The sequence below is a fragment of the Malus sylvestris genome, chromosome 15, assembly GCF_916048215.2.
Source record: "Malus sylvestris chromosome 15, drMalSylv7.2, whole genome shotgun sequence".
Lineage (NCBI taxonomy): Eukaryota > Viridiplantae > Streptophyta > Magnoliopsida > Rosales > Rosaceae > Malus > Malus sylvestris.
In genome coordinates this window covers 49,299,725-49,321,270 of record NC_062274.1, presented here as the reverse complement: position 1 = coordinate 49,321,270, position 21,546 = coordinate 49,299,725, and the positions used below count along the sequence as shown (strand labels likewise).

Here is a 21,546-nt window from a genome sequence, read left to right as displayed (position 1 = left end):
AGATTTTTCAGTATACTTATAAGACAATTTGATACATCACATGTTATAATATAAGAAGCCTCTCCACTTATATTATAATACATAGTATCGATTTGTGTTTCGATTCCTAGAAAAAATCTTCCATTTAATTTGGTTATTGATGTTCTAGATTGAGATTCAAGCCTTTGTGTGAATAATGAAGTGGATCGTGTCTAGGAAAGAACACCGACAAAGAAAATAGAACAGTAGGAATGAACATTCAAATTGATAACCTTAGAATCCACCTTTTTAAAAGAGGGATTTGAGTTTAATCATTGAATTGAGAATGACATTTATGCTTTGCTTAGTATAATTTTCTCTTTTTTATTTATTTTGAAGGCACAGAGGATCGTGGAACTCAACTCAAAAGAGAAAAACAATTTCAATCTTGCGATGCAACAGTAAAAAGGTCGTACCCAGTGCACAAGGCTCCCGCTTTACGCAGGGTCTGGGAGAAAATAAAAAGCAAACTAGAACACAAGGATTTTTCTTAAAGTGGTAACACCCCACATACAACGGAGAAAATTCATGGGCACACTGACATGAATAATTCACCAAGATCAAACAATAAATACAAGACTCAAAGACTGCCTTGCCTTCTTGTCTTCGTACATGCTTTCTTCGTCTCATCTTGGTTGAACGCAGTCATCTCAGAGCACGAAGGTTCGCCCATGGCTAGAACACAATATGAATGATGATATGAATGCATATAGATTTCTTGACTCGAAGCTTTTTCTCGCACAGAACTTATGATTGGCAAAGACAGAAAACCTCCTGGTCTGACTCTCTTAATAAAATATAAACACACAATTTATATTTTTCCTAAAATAATGCACATGAAATTTACCTTAAGTGAACCACGAAATCATATTGCCTTTGATTGTCCTTGACTTGCAAGTCTTCAAACCTAGACACTAGAAAACACCTAAAATCTAGCACTAATCTATTACCGACACATTACACTTGTCTAGGAAATCAGCCATCACAAAAGCTTGAGCTTTCAGCGTTGCTTCTTGCACATTATTATTTTTTGATATGATTAAAATACATTTGTATGGTAAGGGGATGAGACGTTTTCAATAGGTTGATACTTGTTTGGAATGTTAAAAAATGTTAAGACCAATTTTGAAAGACACTAAATTTAATCTTACATTTTGGTCCTCAAACAAAATTTGGATTAAAAGGGCCCATAGCCATAATCCGAATTGAAAAATCTGGTTCTAAAATCAATTATTTACAAGCCATTAATATAAAAATTAGAATGTAAGAAGAAAAAAAAGGATTATAATGAAACCAGTATCCCAATTGCTAAGTCAACCATAAAGAAATCGGCACACGTAAATGACTTTAATTCAATACTTCCCCAGTAAGCTCTATAATAATGAGTTTAATGTCTGAGGTCTGTGCCCTTTGTCCACAAAATTTGTTAATGAGATAGATCGGTCTGGTTTACTTTGGTGGGATTCAATACGTGAATGAAAGAAACAATGTATTATGAAACACTTCTTTTATTTTGTCTCAAAATTATTAGAGGTATCAATTGAATCGTTGGAGTTTCGTATAATTAGTCTGAGGTTTATTCTTTTAACGGAGAGGGGGTGATGTGCCTTATATGTACATGCCCACCTCTTATAGCACGAGGCATTTTGGGAGCTCACTGGCTTCGGGTTTCATCGGAACTCCGAAGTTAAGCAAGTTCGGGCAAGACCATTCCTAGGATGGGTGACCTACTGGGAAGTTATCACGTGAGTTCCCAGAAACAAAACCGTGAGGGCGTGGCCGGGGCTCAAAGCGGACAATATCGTGCTACGATGGAGTTGAGTTTGGGATATCACAGAATGGTATCAGAGCCTGTCTGCTGTTCAGTGCAAGTGTGCCGAAGAGGACATCGGGTCCTTAAGGGGGGTGAATTGTAACATCTCACATTGACCAATGGAAAGGGGGTGATGTGCCTTATATGTACATGCCCACCTCCTATAGCACACGGCATTTTGGAAGCTTACTGGCTTCAGTTTCCATCGAAACTCCGAAGTTAAGTGAGTTCGGGCGAGAGTATTCCTAAGATGGGTGATCCACTAGGAAGTTCTCGCATAAGTTCCTATAAACAAAACTATGAGGGCGTGACCAGGGCCCAAAGTAAACAATATCGTGCTACGGCAGACTCAAGTCTGGGATGTTACACTTCCAGGAGCAGTATGTGCGAGTGAAGCATGGGGATCTTATTGGAATTTGGATTCAAAGGAGACTTGGGCATTTATTAATTGGACCATATTTGCTATTTATTTACATATTAGAACAAATAAAAAATTTGAAAGTGTAAATTCTGCAATTGTGACATCAATGGGCTTTCTTATAAGGATAATGCTTTGTAGACCAAAATTTTAAACCAAATTTTGTAAATCAATTAATTCATTAATAGAAAATAAGCACGTTAATCAACACTGAAGTAATAATCCAATTAACATCCACATAATTCGATTTGCAAATTTGATTTAAAATTTTGATCTTTCTAGCATTACTCTTCATATAATTTAGATATAGGGAATTGTAAATAGCACTTTAAAAATCTCATTTTGCACTCTAAATTTTTTATAATTAGAAAGAAAAAATAGTAAAATGAGATTTTTGAAGTTTTAATAATAATTCCGAAAAAAAATTGCCCAAAATATGTTACTTTTCCAATGGGAGAAAATTGGGTCAGAGACTCGCAAAACCCTTGTATTTACCGCCAAAAGAGAGCAAATTCTGCAAAACCCTACAACTCCTCCTGCCGCTCTTCGACTCTAAATCCAAAGCTGTTTGTCTCTGTCGATATGAAATTCGCGGTGAAGGCATGGAGCGGCGGAAGAGCGCGGACCGGGGTTCTCCACTTGGGCGGCTGCCCGACCCCAATAGAGACCCCTTCTCTTCTCCTCTCCACCCGAAAGGGCCTGCCCCAGTTCATCCCTCCTGACCTTCTTCCTTCTCTTCCTTTCCCTGATTCCCGTCTCTTCCATGTTAGCTCCCTCCACTTGTAAGTAATTATATTTATACCCTCCAGCTTTTCCTTGTTTCTACTTTCGCCACATTGATATTGCATTCTACCTGTTTGTGAATTGGTCTGTGAGAAGACAGTTCAACATTTCAAGCATTGTTTGACTTTGCAGCTTGGAAGTCCCCTCACCTCAAACAATTTCAAAAATAGGAGGACTGCATCAGTTGCTCGGCTTGCCCGAACACGGGTTCGTGTGCATTCCAAGGGACTCCATTCAATGCCTTCCTGAATGTAATAGCAGTAACAAATTTGGAGCATCTTTCGAGACTCCTTCTGGTCGCCATTTGGTAATTGCCTCATCTTGCTTTCTGGAATAAGTTGATTTCTACTTGACTACAACTAGTTTGTTTTTGGGTTAGTTAATAATGGTAACTCTGGTGGTGATTGTATAGTCTTTTTATGTGCTTGTAGATGAAACCCGTAGAGTATGTCGAGTTGATTACTTCCTTGAAGCCCAATATGTGGACCACTTTGGCAGATGAAGTTCCTGTATGGGTCTCTGATAAGAGGAACAAGACCTCGGTTGATCGAACTATAAGATGGCTTGATGAATGCATTGAGCTAAATCAGGTAAAAGACGGTACTTTTGTGCCATTATGAAAGACCCATTTTAGAGAGGTAGTGGCATCATATATGCCCATTGCCTATACAATCACTGGCGTATGCGTTATATACTAGGTGTGCTGCTAGCAGACCTAGACGTTTTAAAATGAAAAAGAAATTGTGCTACAATATATAGAGCATTCTTTCTTCTTCTTTTCGTTGATAATATAAATCCGAGTTTACTCTTTTCTGTTCAGACTGAATGATGGACATATATTGCTCAAAATGTAGGCAGGTGGACCTGTCTTTGGATCTATTGTTGGTGGGTCTTCTGTAAATGAACGTGAGAGATGTGCCCAAGAGGTGGCTAGCCGAAATGTATCAGGTTTCTACAATTCTTTGTTTCTTCCTTATCTCCTACTTGTATGTTGCATCATATCTTAGAACTTATTAGATTTTTTTTTTTCAAGAAAAACGAATTTGTTCAATCAAGAGAACCCTGTAAAAAATTTGGATAAGGAAACAAAATTACATGGACTAAGTTTATTTAAAGACCAATTAAAACGATTTGAAACCTAACAAAAACTTCTGACTACCAAAAATAGACACAATATATAACAGCTAATAACTTCAGCATAATAATTGAGAATGAACACTCCCATATGGAGCTGAACTTCCACTTTGGGTTTTCTTGTAATTTTCTAAACATTTGAAGCTTTTGTGAACATGACAAAACAATAGGAAATTAGTGCCAAACAATTTCATTTGGATTTCTTTCTTACCAATATTTCTAATAGTTTGGTGTATTAAAAGGGCACTGTTATTGTCACTTTTAAAATCTCATTGTGCACTCCAAACTTTATAATTTAGAAAGAAAAATAGAGGAGTGCACAATGAGATTTTTGGAGTGTCATTATTAACACCCTTATTTAATTGCATTGCTATATAATTTGCTATGAAAATATTTTTTTCTCCAGGTTATTGGATCGGAGGATTTGGGCTTGGAGAGAACATTTATGAGCGTCCTGCTGTCCTTAATGCTGTTACTGTAAGTCACAAACTGGAGCCTTCAGTTTTCCCCTGAACTTGATCAAACCCTATTCTCATACTTCGTACATCAAAACAAAAAATGTCTTCATTTATATTTCGATTTTTGATATCTAATACTCGTATAAATGTTCAGGATATCTTACAAGAAGAGAAACCACGCTTGATCAGTGGGCTTGGACTTCCAGGTAACAGGTCTACCAATGTTATGATAAACTGGTGGTCTTACCAATTTGTTGTTGTTACATCTAGACTTCTGAGGACATTGTTATGGTTCGAATGTTTTGTGTGAAATTTTTTTCAGAAATAAACAGCCTAATTTATCAAGAAAAAATTCAGGACTCTGCATGTTTTGGGTATTGGTTTGCCATCAGTTTCTTCCACATTTTGTAACTGCCCTTTCTTTTGTTAACTTGGAAAAAAGTAGCTTTTAGAATTTTTCCATGTAGATTGTTTGATTAGTTTTACGTTTTCTTGTAGGATGGGTGCTGTTTAGCTTTTTGTTGTGTTATTGATATTCTGTTTCTTGTTGGTGGTACCTTTTGAGGACTATTGAAAAGTTTAAAATTCATTGTGTTTCTTATTTTTTATATAAAAAAAAAAGGCTAATAAATTGCAGTTTTCCAGTTATTATGAACTTGGGGAGATCCGTTAAAGGAAAATGTTTTCAACAGTTAACTATACCTTTGGTCAAATGCATGATAATTCGTTCACAATTATCGGCAAATGAGCTTTTTCTTTCTATCTCACAGAGGAGGTCTTGCAGGGTGTTGCTGCCGGCATTGATGTCTTTGATTCAACGTGAGTTGCTCAGTCTTCTAACTAATTTGAATGTCTTTCTCCTTGCTGTTACCATGATCCAAAAGGGGATGATTTGTATCAATTTTTGCAGGTACATATGCCATCTTACCCTTGGCGGCTTTGCACTTACGTTTCCCCTTGATGGAGTTGAGATGAATGCATCTGGTATTGAGTTGACTAATATTGGAACTGACCAGACAAAGATTAATCTGAGAGCAACAGCTTACAGGTAACTAATGACGTCTATTTCTACTTGTACCACTAACAGTGTTCATGAGTTTGTTCAATCTATCCCCTTGGTAATTTTAATTAGTAGATATCAAGTTTGACATAAAGGAATAAGGCGCATGGCATGTCGATTGTCGAGTGATTTAGGATAAACTTTCAGTGCAAAGTATATTAAAGCAACGTAAAAGAAAACACAAAACGAAATTTGATAATATAAAAGTAAAGAACTAGAACACTGTAACCTGTGGACTCGCTTGGGGCTTTAGAAGTTTTTGCATGACATTGTCATGAAGGGCGTGTTTGCGTTTATGTTAAATTTCTTGAAATGTTACCATATTTAGTTTATCATTTATTGCCAAACGGATCCAAAAATAATTAGTGTAGTGCTGTAACTCTTAACACGATATTTCCCTACGAGATCCATGATTTGTTTTTTAACTCTTTCAGGAAAGATATGTCACCCATTGTTGCAAATTGTAACTGCTACACGTGCAAGAATCATACAAAGGCGTACATCAATCACCTGCTCAATGTTCGCGAAATGCTGGCTCAGACTCTGCTAGAAATGTATGTGCTGTTTTGCTTCCATTCAATATCATTATTACTTGCATCACTACTGTTGTCGTCGTAGCTGTGATCATTACTGTCGTCGTCATCATCATCATCATCATCATCATCAGATTGTCCTTTGATTGTGCAGACATAATACCCACCATTATCTAGGATTCTTCCGTTCTATAAGGGAAGCGATTAAGTCCGGTAATTTTGACCAGTTCAGACAGAAATTCGTTGAGAGTAGATGTTATCATGTTGCTGCTGAAGCTGCTGCTGCTGCCGCCTTCATGTGAATTCGTTATGCGCATTTCAGTTTTGTAATCTTATAGACATCATAGAGCGTCTGCACACGCGTGCCCGCCTGTTCTTTTACAATTATACCATATTGATGAACCAGTGGAAATGTGAAATTCATACAAGCGACGCCTTCGAATCGGTATTCGAAAGCGTCACTTTTTCCGTTATCCCAATCTGTCACTCCCAAGATGTTCAATAAGTTCTAGTTCTTAGATGGTAGCCCTTTCTCTTGTGCAGGAAATAAAGGATCATTTGAAACCATATATTCGAAGCAAGATCAATGCACTTAACGTCATTTTAGAAGCGGACGTGGGCTACCCAAGTTTCAACCGTCCTGTAGTTCGATGATGTAATTCGATGTCAAAGATAAACTCCCTTATGGCACCAAGGGCCGGACAAGGGTGCCACATTAGTCCGACCATCTGGCAGCTCAATCGGGCACGGTTTAATGATGTATCGGACCGAATTTTGAGTCTTGAGACAGAGTGAGCAGACATTGTAAAGAAGGAAAAGTTTGCCCTCAATTTCGGACAGATCTAGGTTTTAACAATGAGTAGCACTAGCATAAAGATCAATGCATGAGAATAAAAAACCGTGTACCATATGAATGAACGAGAATCAATCATTTGAGGTATACAGATACGTACTTAAACAAGGCCTGAGCTGATTAGAGGGCGATCAGATTCATCTCAGCTTCCGAGTGCAACTAAATTTCATAACTATACAAGAGTGGCTGCTGAATATGTCTGGAACAAGTACGACAGAATCTTCTTGTAGTCACCGACATGAGTACCGGTGTTAGGATCAATCAGGTAAGGAACCTATAACGGAGACAGTTTTTGCAGTCATCCTTAGGGTTCTCAACAGGAGATTAGCACATACGCTAAGAAAAATCATCTGAGAAATAGATGTTCTCAAATGCTAACCTCTTTGGATCCAGATGCCTCAAGCAACTTCGACCGCAGGGACCCTTCTCCCACGTTTTGAAGGATGTAAGGAAGTTCCAATTCACAAAGTGCCTCACGCACAATTCGTGCATACTGGAAACAAAGGAAAATGAAGGCGTGTGTGTGAGGGGGAAGAGAAAGATATTACAAATCACATGAAATGCCACAAGTCGTTGTAGGGTTTATCTGCAAACTACTTCCAGCATAAAATACAGAAAATGATTGTCAAATGACTCTGGAATTTGGCCTCAACTGTCACGCTGAAAATTGTTTTTACTGATAGCACTTGGAAATTCCATCACCATTTATGGAAACTACGACTACATAAATCTTTGGACAATCACGTCCTAATTTAGCCAAATGAAGGCCAAGTCTCAAATTAAAGCAGATTGTGATTTGTGTCTGTCATTTTCTCTCTTCTTTCTTATAAGACTGTCATTTTCTCTCCTCTCCCTCCAATTTAGGCCGTTAGAGCTCAGTAAAACAGATTAAATGACCATTTTATGTGCAAACTAGAAATAATTTTAAACAAACCGGTAAATGATAGGGAGAAAAGAAGAGAGGATTGAAGCCCAAATTGTGACAACAGGCAAAAAGACTTGTTACAAGTAAACTACAATTCTCATAAGAAATATGAAAACACATGCGGATGCCTAAATCATGGCATATTGGAATGATTCAATGAAAGACCATTGTCTCACCGGATTGTTTTCGTATGAGTAAAGTTCCAGCATTTTGGGTGGTGGGTCTGGGCTCGCCTTTTCCCACAATGTCAATCCTCTGCCTGCTCGCAGAATTGTTGGCATCCATCCCGTGAATAATGTGCTACACGGAGCAATATTTAATATGAGAGAGAGAGAGAGAGAGAGAAGAGAGCCAAGGTTCAATACCTTTCCAAAAGCCCCACTGAAGGCTTTCTGCCTTTACCATATTGCTGGAGTAGGTATTTCACAATTTCACCTGTAATCAAAAGCAATAAGGTTGCAAATAATACAACCTTGATAAAATAATTTCAAACAACGTAAGATAAAACATGAATCAGCATAATGTTACAAGTTCAATGTAGATTTTTTTTTTTTTTAAATTTTTAATCTAGTGTCTCCGGATCTTTGACCTGACTAATCACTAGGCTCCCCCACCTGACCCCACAACATTTGGGAAGCAAGAAACTCTAGCAATTGCTAGGTGGGTACCATGGGAGGTGTCCAACCCCAGACTTCTTGGCAACAAACCAAGGGCCTGACCATTAGACTAAACACTCATAGGTACAAGTTCAATGTACATTATTGAGCATAGAACTCTATGCAGACTTAGTTAAACTTCAAATACAGTGCAGAAAAACGCTCTCAATTACAACATTTAGCTACGCTAAATGTAGATGTATTGATGTAAGCACTTGCTGATACTCCCCCAACAATGGGACTAATTATTGATTCTATACCATGTTAAAACAGAGAAGAAAAGAATGTAGGTGAAAAGAAAATGTAGAAGCAAATAGCTTGTCTAAGAAGATAAAAACCAAGAATTACGAAGTATGATGATGTTGCTCATAAAACCTATTGATTAAATGAACTTGACAATTGTTGAGGCGAAGTTTGGAGATGTTTTATTTACCTATAGTACAGAACATTCAGATGAAACAGCTTTACAATTAAACCACCCATGCTAATCTAGAAGACAGTACAGCTTTACAATTGGTTACCACTTTCATACATGGAGTGCAATCTCTGTGTGTGTGTGTGTGTGAGAGAGAGAGAGAGAGAGAGAGAGAGAGAGAGAGACAGACAGAGAGACAGAGAGACAGAGAGACAGAGAGACATACAGACAGAAAGAGACCGGGATACAAAGAGATGGAGTGGAATCCATGTGAAACAAAGTTTAATAACTTACCGCTTTCATACATTGAAATACCAGTATTTGGATCAATGAGAAAAGGAAACCTGCATGAGAATATTCACAATTCCAGTTTCAAAGGAGATGAAGAGGCACTGCAACAAAAGCTAGTAGTAGCCATAATAATGACCTTCTAGGCAAGAAAATGCATGATACAAGCATGTTAAAGTTAAACAAAATAATAATATAGTCACGTTTGGTGGATTTAGTTGTGTTAAATATGCTCTCAGTTATCATCCGTTAGTTCCAATTTGAGATACATATAATAACCTGACCTCAATACAAACTTAGCTCCAATTAGACTTGATTCAACTTTCAGAAAATATTATCAGAAAGACAACAAATTCTTTCTAGATGGTATAAAGATTAAAGAAATGAGAATTGCATACAGCTCTTTGCCACCGAATCTTTTAACCATTTCTCTATGTCTTACCGAACCTTTTGGACAAGGATATACCTGCAAATGTGCGTTTACACTTGACATTTGAAAATCCAAATACTAAGCATCAACAAGGAATAACCACTACGATTACTGGTTGAATTGATACGTGTCACTCACCTCTACAGAAAGATCGAGCTCAGTCAAAGCTTCTCTAACCCTCCTGCAAAAAGGGCAAGCCTCTGTTGACAAAACCAGTTCAGGAATTCAACAAGGGAAAGATTATATTCCACGATGAAGGTAAGTCAACAATGAAATAGACTGTACCAAACAGTAAGAACTAGTGTAGAAATATTCACATTGCCAACAAAACAATTGGCTTCTTAGTTCTTAGTCATATGCTAATCATGCTAATACACAAGTTTATAGCCTTTGATCGGTCCACTAAACAAATTTATACCATGTTTGGTACATTGGTAACCTCAATGGTGAAAATCGTTGTCCACAACACTAAAACTCCAAACAAAACAAAGCTACAATTACTTTATTTGTAGTCTTATAATCAGAAAGAAAAGCTTACCAAATTCAAAAAGCTGCAAACGCAAAGGAGGATCCAAGGTAGTGATCTCCTGGCTGTCCATATTATTTGACAGAGATCTTGAACCCCAAGGGAATCTAGCCAAGGTAGACAACGAAGACGTAGCTACCTATTTTGAGATCCAAAACAAATGAAGTCAATTAGGGTCAGCTAAGAGGTAAGTTGTTCACAGATATGCATATTCCTAATGAAAGATTATGGTTAGACCCAAATCCATGGATGTTTACAACACCTATAGGGCAGAAAATCAAACACACACTGAAGGGAATCAAAAGCTGTGATGAAGTTATATTCCAATCCAATGCTATTAAATTGTAAAGTTACAGTCCAATGGTTCTTTAGCCACTGCAATTTCACAGTAGGAAAAAACGATCAATGTAAAGTTCTGTCATTGAGAAAGAATTTTTGAAGTGATTACCTCCAAAGTAAAGTTCCGCTCTTGAGAGGGATCTCCTCCCTGCACGAAACAAGACGAAAACAATGGTGAACAAATGCCAAAAGATCAACACAGCATCTCAATTTTGTATCATAAACAAGAGTATCAAATTGAGTTGTATGAACTTTGAAGAAGCAACAACAATTTGATAGAGCTAGTATCATAAACAAGAGTATCTTCACATTCAATTGACATTAGTAATTAGCAAAAACTAGAGATCAAAAAAAGACCATCCCATACTAACAAAATCAATTAGCTATATGCCTTGCATGCATAGGTTTTGTTACACTATAGTGAAAAGGAAAGGAGAAGAAAAGGATAGGAGAGACCGACGGAGAAGAGCTTGAGAAGGGGACAAAGCAAAGACAGAAAGCTGGTTGATGGGTTGCCGCCATTTTCGCCGGTTGCCGATTCTTTTTGTGCGTCGGAGTCGGCTGAATTTGCAGGAAGAAATCTGTTTCTGCGAGGAACCCAGTTCCCATTTGTCAGCAATGTTGAAGAATATGGAGATAGTTTGAGAGTAGAAACTGGAATTGAAGTGTTTGGAGTTAATGGAGAATTGTGGGCATGTGGGAGGAAACTGTGAGGCGGAGGCGGAGGCTGAGGCGGAGAAGGCGGCGGCTTGGAGGAAGAGTAGTAGACTAGTGTTTGAGAGCACGACGTCAGAGATGCTAGTGACATGTTTGGACCTTGCTTCTCTGCTGTTTCAGTTGAGTTGTTGCCTGTTGGGTGGTTACCAGCGCTTGCTTTTGCTTCGCAATCTTTAAAAATCTCTCTCCATCTTCGTACTTCTGAGAAAAAATTTTAATTGTGACGGAACACAAGTGTACATCATATGATTTAATAAGAATAATGAGAAATTTTATTTTTTTTAAGCTATTAATTTTTTAGCTCATATATCTCATTATTTATATAGTAGCACGTGGTGCACCATCTCATGTACCAATCACACTGAAAAATCTCTCGTACACCATAATCCTAGCAGCGCTGTCATTGGTCACAAAACAACAACTTACATGCCACAGTATATTGTCACGTGTGCCAACTAATGAAATAACAACATAAGGAATACATTAAAGGAATTAGACATAAAGAAAATTTTTCCCATGGAGGATTAGAATGGATAAATTTTATTCTTGACTTTCCAAAATTAGTTATTTTTATTGTTTTGTTAATAAACACAAATTATAACCATTCCCTTCAAATATGTTCTTTTAGTAAACACATGAAGGAAAATAACAGTCATTAACAAAATTACTCCTTTTATCATGTCTTAATTCATCTAAACCACGAAGAAAACAACAACAAAAACAATTCGAACTTGAGTGCGCTTGCCAACTCGGTCAAATCAAAATCTGGCCGTTCCATAATTATTTGGTTTTTATTTTTTAATTTCTTAAAATGGAATTTACACTGTTTGACAATTAAAAATTGTTTTCGTTTTTAAGATTTTGATCTCATTAACTTTCTTTATTTCTTCCCCCTCATACCACTATCTTTTCATCTCGCATTACTCAGTTGATTTCATTTTCATGAACGAAATAATGTGAAGAAAAAAAAAGGTCTATTTTTCGTTTGTTTGAGTCAATGGTGATTTATTTATTCATTTTTCAAATAAAATTTATGGACCTATTTACCCTTATCATGTTCGTATCTCATGATGAAAAAGGGAACAAATAGTTAATTTTAGGGTACAATTAACAAACTAGGAAAATAGCTTTTGTACCACAAAACTCATGAACAATGCATGTCCGGAATAGACCGACTACAGAGAAGATTGCTGTTGAAGCAAACAATAAGGCCTTGCGAGAAAACAAAAACAAACCAGAACCAGAACCAGAACCCGAACCCGAACCCGAACCCGAACTTGAACTTGAAAACTTCCTTTTTTATAGTTTCAGCGAACGAAGTGCCGCGGATCTCTCCATTGATCAATCTACCATGAAAGAGCACTCGAGAGCTCAATTTTCGCATGCCACGCAAAAAGGGGGAAACCTACGTAGCAACCTCTGAAAGAAAGCATGTAAAGAGAGACACTGCCTCTTGCAAATGGCTCGAGCGATTGTCTTCAGGAATGGGAGCACTAAAAACAGTGTCAAAGCAACTTAATTGAACATCTCGTGTTGGTCCCTCGCCAATATCAGATAAAAGCAAATTGCATATCTCGTCCGCCATCTTCGAATATACTACCCTGTATGGTAAATATGTAAATTTCATGATAACTGTAGAGCAAGCTACGACGAAAATTAAAATATCACAGTAATAACAAGCGTGAGTTGTCTTAATAAAACCAAACAATTTTTCTTCGATCCGTGCAAAAGCTCAGTCAAGGGTTGTTGAACGTACCTCACATCAATTGGTAACCTGACACCCCAAACAGCCAAAGACTGGTTTAACTGACCAAGAAATTCTCTACAAGCAGAATTTCTGCTTTCAAGTGAATCCTGCAGCATACATAACACAGTGCTGAGCACTCATTGGAAAAAGAAAGACCAAATACCAAATGACTACTCCAATTTATTCTCGAGTACATGGGCATCGATTTGGGCCTTGAGTATGAGTATCCCTTTCACAAATATATTAAAGCATAAAAAGAAAAGAAATATCATCATTTTCTAAGCCTTTCGACATCATAAAGATCCCGTTGCATTGAATCTTATCAACAGCCAATTGGGTATTTACTATAATGCAGGGTTGACTATCATGCAGACCTACAAAACATTTATAATCTTATCAAGTAGGATAAGCTGTCATACCATTTGATTCATGGTATCGTTCACTTCCTGCAATGAACTTCTAATCGAATAGAATGAAATATAAATCCCAGCTCCGAGGTCCCAATTTTCAATTTCTGATTTGTGGTCCTCCATGGAAGTTGCAATTCTCCATATATCTGAGTGTTCGACTGCATTCAGAAAAGGAAAAACAAAATTACAAACCATATTAACTAAAGCAATTGAGGCCCAAATCTAGTGAGTGAATAGTTCATATATTCAAAATTTTGGGAACAAAATCAGTTAAAGGTACATCATCCCTAAACCAATCAACTACCTGCTTCTAAATTCAATAGGTCGAAGAAATAAACTGATGCATATACTTAACAACAGAATGAAAAGTATACTTTGCTATAACAGATTCCTAATCAGTGATTCTACTAGAGTACATCCAGAAACTTAAGAAAGACATAATGAAACTAAATGGAAAGAGAAGTTATTAAACCATACCAGACAAGAATAATTTGGGAGCAACAGAAGTTACAAAAATAGTATGTGCTCTCTGCCAATTTGCACATTCAAGAAAGTGTTCAAGAGCCTTCGCAAGATCCCCATAGTAATTGAAATACACAGCCTGCAATCCAAGAAAAAAAATCATTCAAACAGTAGAATAATTAAGTCGGAAGACTGAATTCCATTTCCATTTCCAAGACTTTCAGATAAGCAACCAACCACAGATAAATTAAAGGAAAACAGCTGACATCGAGTTTTTGGTTTTTATTTTTTTATTTTTTTATTTTTTTATTTTTTTTTATATCAACACACATCGAATTTTTAATTAGAATATTAAATAGTGATCTTCTGATGAGAATCAACATAGGGAACTCCAAACCCTGGATTCAGAAACTGGAAATTGAGAATGTCCCTTGTATGCGTTGTAAATATGACAATGATCATTTTATTGCCTCTGTCAGCAATTTAGAGCATCCGACAATTTTAATTTAGATTTTGTGCTACGAGAAAGGACAGACATCCTATAGCCTCTATCAGCTATTCAGATTAATATGATTTTTAATTGTATGATTTATTGAGCTTCACCCCAGTGCCTAGAAGTAGAAAAGGGGAGGCATTAATTAACAGCATTCCAAAACAAAATACCAAAATGTTTGTCTTACTTTGTTACATGCCTGGTAATCCTAAAGAAATTAAAAGTCAATAACAGCAGACTGGTAGCCAACAAATTTTCTTCTCAAAGAAAGGCTCACAAGTTCCCAAAACAGAAAAGAGAGAGTCAAGCATGGCATTTCAAAAGTAGGAAAAAGAAATATTAATTTTTTATTGTTAGTAAAATCCATAATGCAGAGGTCGCATTTGGTGTGATGGCAAGTGCCTTCGCCCATGAGCGGTAGGTCTCGGGTTCGAGACTTGGGAGCAGCCTCTCCATAAATGGGGGTAAGGCTAGCCGACATTCACCTCTCCCAGACCCTGCGTAAAGCGGGAGCCTTGTGCACTGGGTACGACCTTTTTAGTAAAATCCACAATGCATTTACTTATTTAAAAAACGAGGATTTTTGGAATATTCAAGAGAAAAGGATTTGTTTGCAATCCCACATTTTTTGACATGATCAAATTTATTTGTAAATATCATGGGCATAAGAGATTAATACTTTTTAAAACCCCAAATAAGCAATTTACATTGACAACTCAAATCCAAATTTCTCGTCTTAAATCCTTGCATCCAAATGGATTTTCATAAGATTTCAAATAAGATGAAAACGACTTAAATGACAAAAATAGAAGTTTTAAAATGAAAGTAATAACAAACCATTTCGAACTCAAAAAGGGTTTCCAAGTGAATATATGGTCAGTCATTGTCAATAAGCTACTAAGCTCATTGTTTTTTCATAAACATGATTTATGTTCCAAGTATGTTAAGATAGGACATCAAAATAAATTTTTGTATACAATTACAACTATACATTGAATCAGTAAAATGAGAATATATGACATACCATAGCCTCATGAAGCCATGCGTTAGGAATACCCAAGTCTACAATGGCTTGGCGTTGTGATTCTTGTGAACTCCAGGATTCACAATATTGGAACAAGATTTCCCGAATAAGATTAGAATGGAGATATGGAAAATCTTCAGACTGGGGCATGTGAAGGACCACATAGATGGCCCAATGACATTGCCCAAGACACAACAGCTGGGAAACAAATCCCATGTCAAGAACATGAAGATCCTTAGAGCTGATAGCACCAACTGCTTCCAAAACTGCACGCTGATGCCAGATCATATGGTAATCCAGTGGATCGTGTGTTGACGAGAAGGCACTAAACATGGGCTTAAGAAAGCCAACTTCACTTTCTTCACTGGCATGAAGCAGCATCAGATAATAAGATAGATCATAACGTTTTGCCGCATTCGAATTCCCAGCCTCTTCTACCAGTCCTTCATCAATGTAGACTGGAACTGGGTATGGAGCTTTACCATCATCAAGAAGATGTTGATAGGTGTGAAAAATCGTAGGCAGTGAAGTGCTAGGTTCTAAATGATACCACATCAACAACCCTAGAAACCTCTTCCAATCAACGTTAACATCATGAAACGCACCATGGATATTACCAGCAAGCAACTCATAGAGCCTTATCCTGTCTTTCTCAATGAAGTTGAAATCGAGCCCATTGATCCTCCAACGATCAAGTTGTTGGGCAACATCAGTACGATTGACTATGGACCCACCGGCCTGACTCAACAAACAAGCCAATCTCACGTCTCCCCGAGAAGCAGCAAGTTCCACAGAAGCATCCAACTGACGCCCACTCAAAAGTAACAATATATATTCTAGATAACTGGACTCATTCAAGGAGCTTATCTTTTCTTGTACTCGATGGGAAACATTCTCTTGCAACCAATAGCTAAACTCTGCCCTCCGAATAAGAGGTAAAGCTTCCAGATCTGCTTGTTGAGAAGCTTCCTTCACATCTTGAACCATTTCTTCCTCACTATCAGCACCCAAAGATTTCAATTTTCCACCATTTTCCCTATCAGAAAAGAGAACTTTTATCAACTCCCAAATCATTATTTGGTGTGTCAAAACCAAACGAACAGAGGAAGATAGGCTGGGAACTTCCAGCTGCTTCTCAATAATATCTACATAGCTCCTACAAATCTGTGGAAGCATTAGGCGGTTGGAGACAAGCTTTTGAAGCCTCAGGTTGAATGATCCAACTTCAATCTCCTTTGTCTGATGAGATATTCCCTTGTGAAGATCTAAAGGAGAATCAATAGCCATGTCAACAAGTTCCTCCCTAACTTTGTTGTTTTCATCTCGAACAACACTGTCAATAGCAACCTTCTCTATATTGATTATGGATGATAGCATCATTGGAGAACCGTTACTCCCGACTGGTGTTCCAGCATGGACAAGGGTTCCATTTGGGCCCCATCCTACTCGAAATGACCTACCCATAAACAGACCAGCATCAACTATGTTGCGAGAATGTTTTCTGGTTACTGGTGTTTCATGCTTGTGATCAAGCTTAAAACCTTCTTTCAATGTCTTAGGGGGCATGGCCTTATTTTCTTGGGCCATTAGAATGGCTCCAGGAGAATTTGAGTCAAAACTACCATGCTTGTACTCTAGCAATGCCAGTGGGGTTTTTCGCACAGCTGGTGGAGTGGATCTCTGACTCATCCTCTGAGAAGCAAAGGATGAATTATAATGTGCAGGGATATGATTCAAATCCTCAGCCTCCTCTTCCTCATCATGGAACATCAACATTCTCATTTCTTTCATCTTTACGGGGTCAAGCCCAAGATGTACAGGTAGAGAATGCGAAAGCACAATTCCAGTGGGATCCATTTGGCTTTCTTCATCACCATCAGAAATCTCACCATGGTTCATTTCCACAAGATCTTGAGCTGAAGCACTATCTTCCATCATGATGTCTTCTTCATCATCTTCATTCAACCCAAATCTGCTGAAATGGTGAACAAAGAATTTCCATTCCCCGCTTTCTGGATTAAACGAAATAAAGTGAGCTCCTTGTCCCTCCGCACTCTGCCTCAACTTTTTCACAATATTATATTTTTGTCTCTCGTCAATATTTGACGGTCTTGTTTGCAGGACCAAAGTTACTTCAGCAGGCTTGTTAAGGCCTTGGCCAACCAAAGGCTTGACAGCTTCATCTTCATATACGATTACCTCGTGTCTGTGGAACTTGACAATATTATCTAATTCCAAACACCTTATGTCAGTCTTCCCAGGATACTTGACAGAGCCATAACCAAGTCTCCCAACTGTGAAGTCCAACACTTGGCTACAAAAACCAGGATCTGCGTATTCTCGAGCAGCCAAATCCTTTAAAGAGGGCTGCGTATAGTAATCAGCTGCTTCTAAAGTTGGTAAACAGGGTACAGATGCTTCAAGATGGCTAAAAGTCCCAGACAAAGAAAAGCAAGTGTCCTGAGAAACCCTTCGTTTCTTGTGTTGACATGCAATATGTGAATTAGGAGGAGTTCCAGAATCAATGCCCATTCTGCAGGGTTGTAACAATTGATACGTTGCTTCAAATATTATAAACTTCACTACAAGTTCCTGAAAATGTGAAACATAATCGAACATTAACCATGAATGTTAAAAATTCCTACTCTCAATGGCACACATCCATGAAATGTTGCTTATAATTCTTCCCCAAATAAAGGGAGAAATCGTTATATCAGCGACCAATATCCGCCGTAAGGGTGCCCAGAACTAGAAACTGACATGAAAAACCCCAAAATTTTAGTCCTAATTGGCCTTCTCTAAACCCTAAAACCCTATCAACACAATTGCAAGACTAAATTACCGGAAAACAAAGGCCCTAGCTTCAGTGACCCAGTAAAAAACTAACATGGACTAATCAAAAGAAATCAAAGGAAATCAGCGGTGAACTCTGAGTGAACACTTACAGTGCATTCAGCTCCTATGCCGCTCGGTTTCAGCCAAGTCAAGCATTTGAGACCACTTTCAGTTCCTCCATAATTTTGTCGGCTGCCATTTCAGAGCACCTACACTAAAAATCAGAGGCCTGCGAACTTCAACGGAGAACAGCACAGAAAAACCTTACTGGTGTCCTCCCAAGCGTTCGAAATAAAAACCTTACTGGTGTCCTCCCAAGCGTTCGAAATAAAAGACGGAGAAGACGAGCGAAAGGGGGTTTGCGGCGTCGGAGGATGGGCTTTCCTTTATCGCGCGCTTTGTCCAAACAAAATATGAATGTCCGTATTTCAGGGTTTTTATTTTTTTGCTAAAATGGTCGCGTTTATTAATCCGTAATTAAATTGGGATGGATTGAATTGAGGATAAATTGAATTGAAGAGAAATTGGAATGAGGTAGAAACAGAATCAGACTCAGATTCGTGTTGAAGTTGTTTACTAAAACTGTATGGAATTTGAGAATAATAATGTTTGTTTCATATAAGTTGTTTACTAATTCATTAGAATCGAAATTAAATTAGCTTGATTACTAAATTGCCCTTATATAAATAAATTATTTTTATACTTATTAATCAAACTAATTTATTGTTAAAAAAATAATTAATCAAACTAATTTTATATACCAAAATTTATTTATATAAAAATAATTAAAGAGTATTTAACTTATTTCCATTTGCTGTCTTCCCCACCACAAAAAAACCCATTGTCTGTCTTTCCCGCACCACCCCTCTCATCCTTTTCCCAACCGCAACAACCCTCCCCCATCCCCGCCTTTCCTTGCCCTCCACCCCACTTACCCCATAGCCACCGCCCATAGATTGGCAAGTCATGGTCCAGCGTGGAGCGGTCTCGTTGGCAAATCATGGTCTAGCGCGGATCGATTACAAAGCTAGTTCTAAACGATTGGAGATTAGGTTATGCAAAATGGACGAATTGAGGCCTTATAACTTCTTGTTGAGGTTGGATTCAGTGAAAGGATTGTGAAAGACAACAGAGAGTTGTTGCATAGGGCTGTTGGAGAGGATGGCGGAGGACAACCACAAGATGGAAGGGTATTTTGGAAAGAAAAAATTGATTCCAGATGGAGGCTTCTGCCCCGGAATCCAAATACCAGCTACATCTCGGTAATTCAATTTCGGGTAATTTCGGAATTCGATTCCGGATTTTAGGTGGACCCCACGCTTTTTTTTATTCCCTATGTGTTAGTAAACGTTGGAATCCTTCCAAAGGAGTGCAATTCTGTTTCCCCCTACTCCTCTCCCGTTTGGTAAACACACCATAAGTCTTGAATTTGATACTTAACAATGAAAATAGATGTCACTTAGTATTATGGTCTAGTGATATTCCTCTTCACTTAAAAGTGAGTGGTCTTAGGTTTGAATCTCGTTGATGACGAGTTCGATACCAAATTAGGCTACTCATTGTGTGACTTAGCCGAACTCCTCATCCCCTTAATGTAAAAATATCAATGTACTAAAAAAAAAATTGAAGATAGATAATTATAGTCCCTCATTTTAAATGTTGAAAATCAATGTAGTTCTTATGTTAGTATTTCATAAATAATTTTGTTAAGTGTGCTGATTGTTGACCAATGAGTATCCAAAAATATCTACTTGTTCACTTGCACTTGGGGCCTCAACCACCTTTACATCTAGTTCATATCCTTGTTCCTGAATTCGAATAAGTACCACTGAAGCCATAATTGAACCATCCACAATGGTCCTTGAACATTGGTATTGAAAGATTACTTCCCAGTCATCTTATCTAACATGGCATAAATATGAGCTAGGAAGAAAGGGCATGTGGCTAGACTATCATATTGATTCAGGGTTTCAATGAGGGGGATCCACTCAACTTTCACGCGCTTTGAAGGGTTGGGGAACTTGAACTTATTCAGCCAATAGAGCAAGAAGTACGTACATGTTCTCTTGATCTCTATCGGTGGAGAAGGAAGAAGGATCATACTTTCTTTTGAAATAGTTAAGGAAGCCGGAGTAAGAAATTGCACATGCTTGAAATTCTGAAGAAAAGTACTTAATCTTCACCGATGGCAGAGTGGCCCTAACTTGTCTTTTTTCTTCATCGACTGTAAGTTCTAGGGAGAGACTAATCCTTTGAGACGTCGATACACTTGCATGATGGTCTCAGACCAAATAGCCGAGTCATGTTCAGAATCGTGAGAGACATCGATCTCATTCTGAAATTGAAAGTATTGATCGCATTCTCCACTACATCAGGCACTTGTTGGTATCAAAGTAGGCTTTCCCATGTTGAAAGTAGACTCGAAGATTCAAACCACCTTGCACTTTGTGGAAAGTGTTCAGTCGAGTTCCAAGGCTGGTAAGACCATCACCGGACTCAGAATGAGAAGCTTTTAAAGTCAACATGGATGAATTGATTAAGGGTTGGAAAATTTTCTAGTATGGAAAGTTTCGCAAGATGAAAATTTCAATTTTTCGAAGAATTGAGTTTTCTAGAAATTGAAGGTAAAGTAAAAAATGGTAGAGTGTTCCCCTTTATATTCGTTAAAATGTGCTCGTTAGGGTTAGTGGGTTAGTAGAAAAGGTTATGCTAATAACGGTCATTTGGTGGCGTAATCTTGAAGGTGAAAGTTTAAATATAATTAAGTCAAAATTTAATGGCTTAATTACATTTAAAGGCGGCTATGTTTGGACCTAAAATAAATATTGGCCTGTTCGAGGCCCATGCTATTTTCATTTAAAATGCAAGTGGGTATCTATTTTAGCAGAAGTGAACAGTCGCGCGAGCCGAAGAATTCAAAAGTACTTTACACATGGCATAGTGGATGACAAACCCTCATTCACAATGTTCGGTTAACTCAATCAATTTTTACAGAAGGAAATGTTTTCTGTTGACGTTTTGGTAGTTCTGATGAGATAAAAAAAGCTTATGTTGTAGCATAAATTCTTATCCTTTGAAAGCAATCACATCATCGACTGGGAATAGAGAGGATTAATTTGAGAATAAAATTCTTACTTTGGAAGGAAAACCTGTTTTCTAAAATGCAGCATAAGGGCATTAGACATATACACTTATTCATCATATACAAA

The 21,546-nt window shown here is 37.7% G+C and overlaps 3 protein-coding genes across 5 annotated transcripts; 1 reads left to right on the top strand and 2 right to left on the bottom strand.

Annotated features, from left to right (window-relative positions):
- Positions 1-2,686: 2,686 nt before the first annotated feature.
- Positions 2,687-6,690, top strand: LOC126605026 (uncharacterized). The gene is made up of 10 exons (XM_050272376.1): positions 2,687-3,031; positions 3,165-3,339; positions 3,464-3,622; positions 3,887-3,980; positions 4,573-4,643; positions 4,779-4,830; positions 5,395-5,443; positions 5,535-5,672; positions 6,119-6,238; positions 6,372-6,690. The coding sequence occupies exons 1-10, from the start codon at positions 2,700-2,702 to the stop codon at positions 6,517-6,519; spliced, it is 1,338 nt and encodes a 445-aa protein (XP_050128333.1). The 5' UTR covers positions 2,687-2,699; the 3' UTR covers positions 6,520-6,690.
- Positions 6,691-7,102: 412 nt separating this feature from the next.
- On the bottom strand, positions 7,103-11,576 carry LOC126605027 (glutathione S-transferase-like protein tpcF). Of its 2 annotated transcripts, none has more exons than XM_050272377.1 (10): positions 11,110-11,576; positions 10,759-10,797; positions 10,323-10,449; positions 9,923-9,984; positions 9,753-9,820; positions 9,361-9,410; positions 8,361-8,430; positions 8,172-8,295; positions 7,450-7,563; positions 7,103-7,344 (listed from the first exon to the last, which is right to left on the bottom strand). In XM_050272377.1, exons 1-10 carry the CDS (start codon positions 11,455-11,457, stop codon positions 7,243-7,245), a joined length of 1,104 nt encoding a protein of 367 aa, XP_050128334.1. In that variant the 5' UTR covers positions 11,458-11,576; the 3' UTR covers positions 7,103-7,242. The 2 variants fall into 2 exon arrangements, with proteins under 2 accessions (XP_050128334.1, XP_050128335.1); XM_050272378.1 differs by having other exon boundaries at positions 11,106-11,410.
- Positions 11,577-12,453: 877 nt separating this feature from the next.
- Positions 12,454-18,768, bottom strand: LOC126601832 (nuclear pore complex protein NUP96-like). 2 transcript variants are annotated; one of them, XM_050268602.1, is made up of 7 exons: positions 18,637-18,768; positions 18,448-18,600; positions 15,503-18,094; positions 14,001-14,124; positions 13,533-13,681; positions 13,123-13,220; positions 12,454-12,967 (listed from the first exon to the last, which is right to left on the bottom strand). In XM_050268602.1, the coding sequence occupies exons 3-7, from the start codon at positions 18,032-18,034 to the stop codon at positions 12,772-12,774; spliced, it is 3,099 nt and encodes a 1,032-aa protein (XP_050124559.1). In that variant the 5' UTR covers positions 18,035-18,094; positions 18,448-18,600; positions 18,637-18,768; the 3' UTR covers positions 12,454-12,771. The 2 variants fall into 2 exon arrangements, with proteins under 2 accessions (XP_050124559.1, XP_050124558.1); XM_050268601.1 differs by having other exon boundaries at positions 18,448-18,762.
- Positions 18,769-21,546: the final 2,778 nt, after the last annotated feature.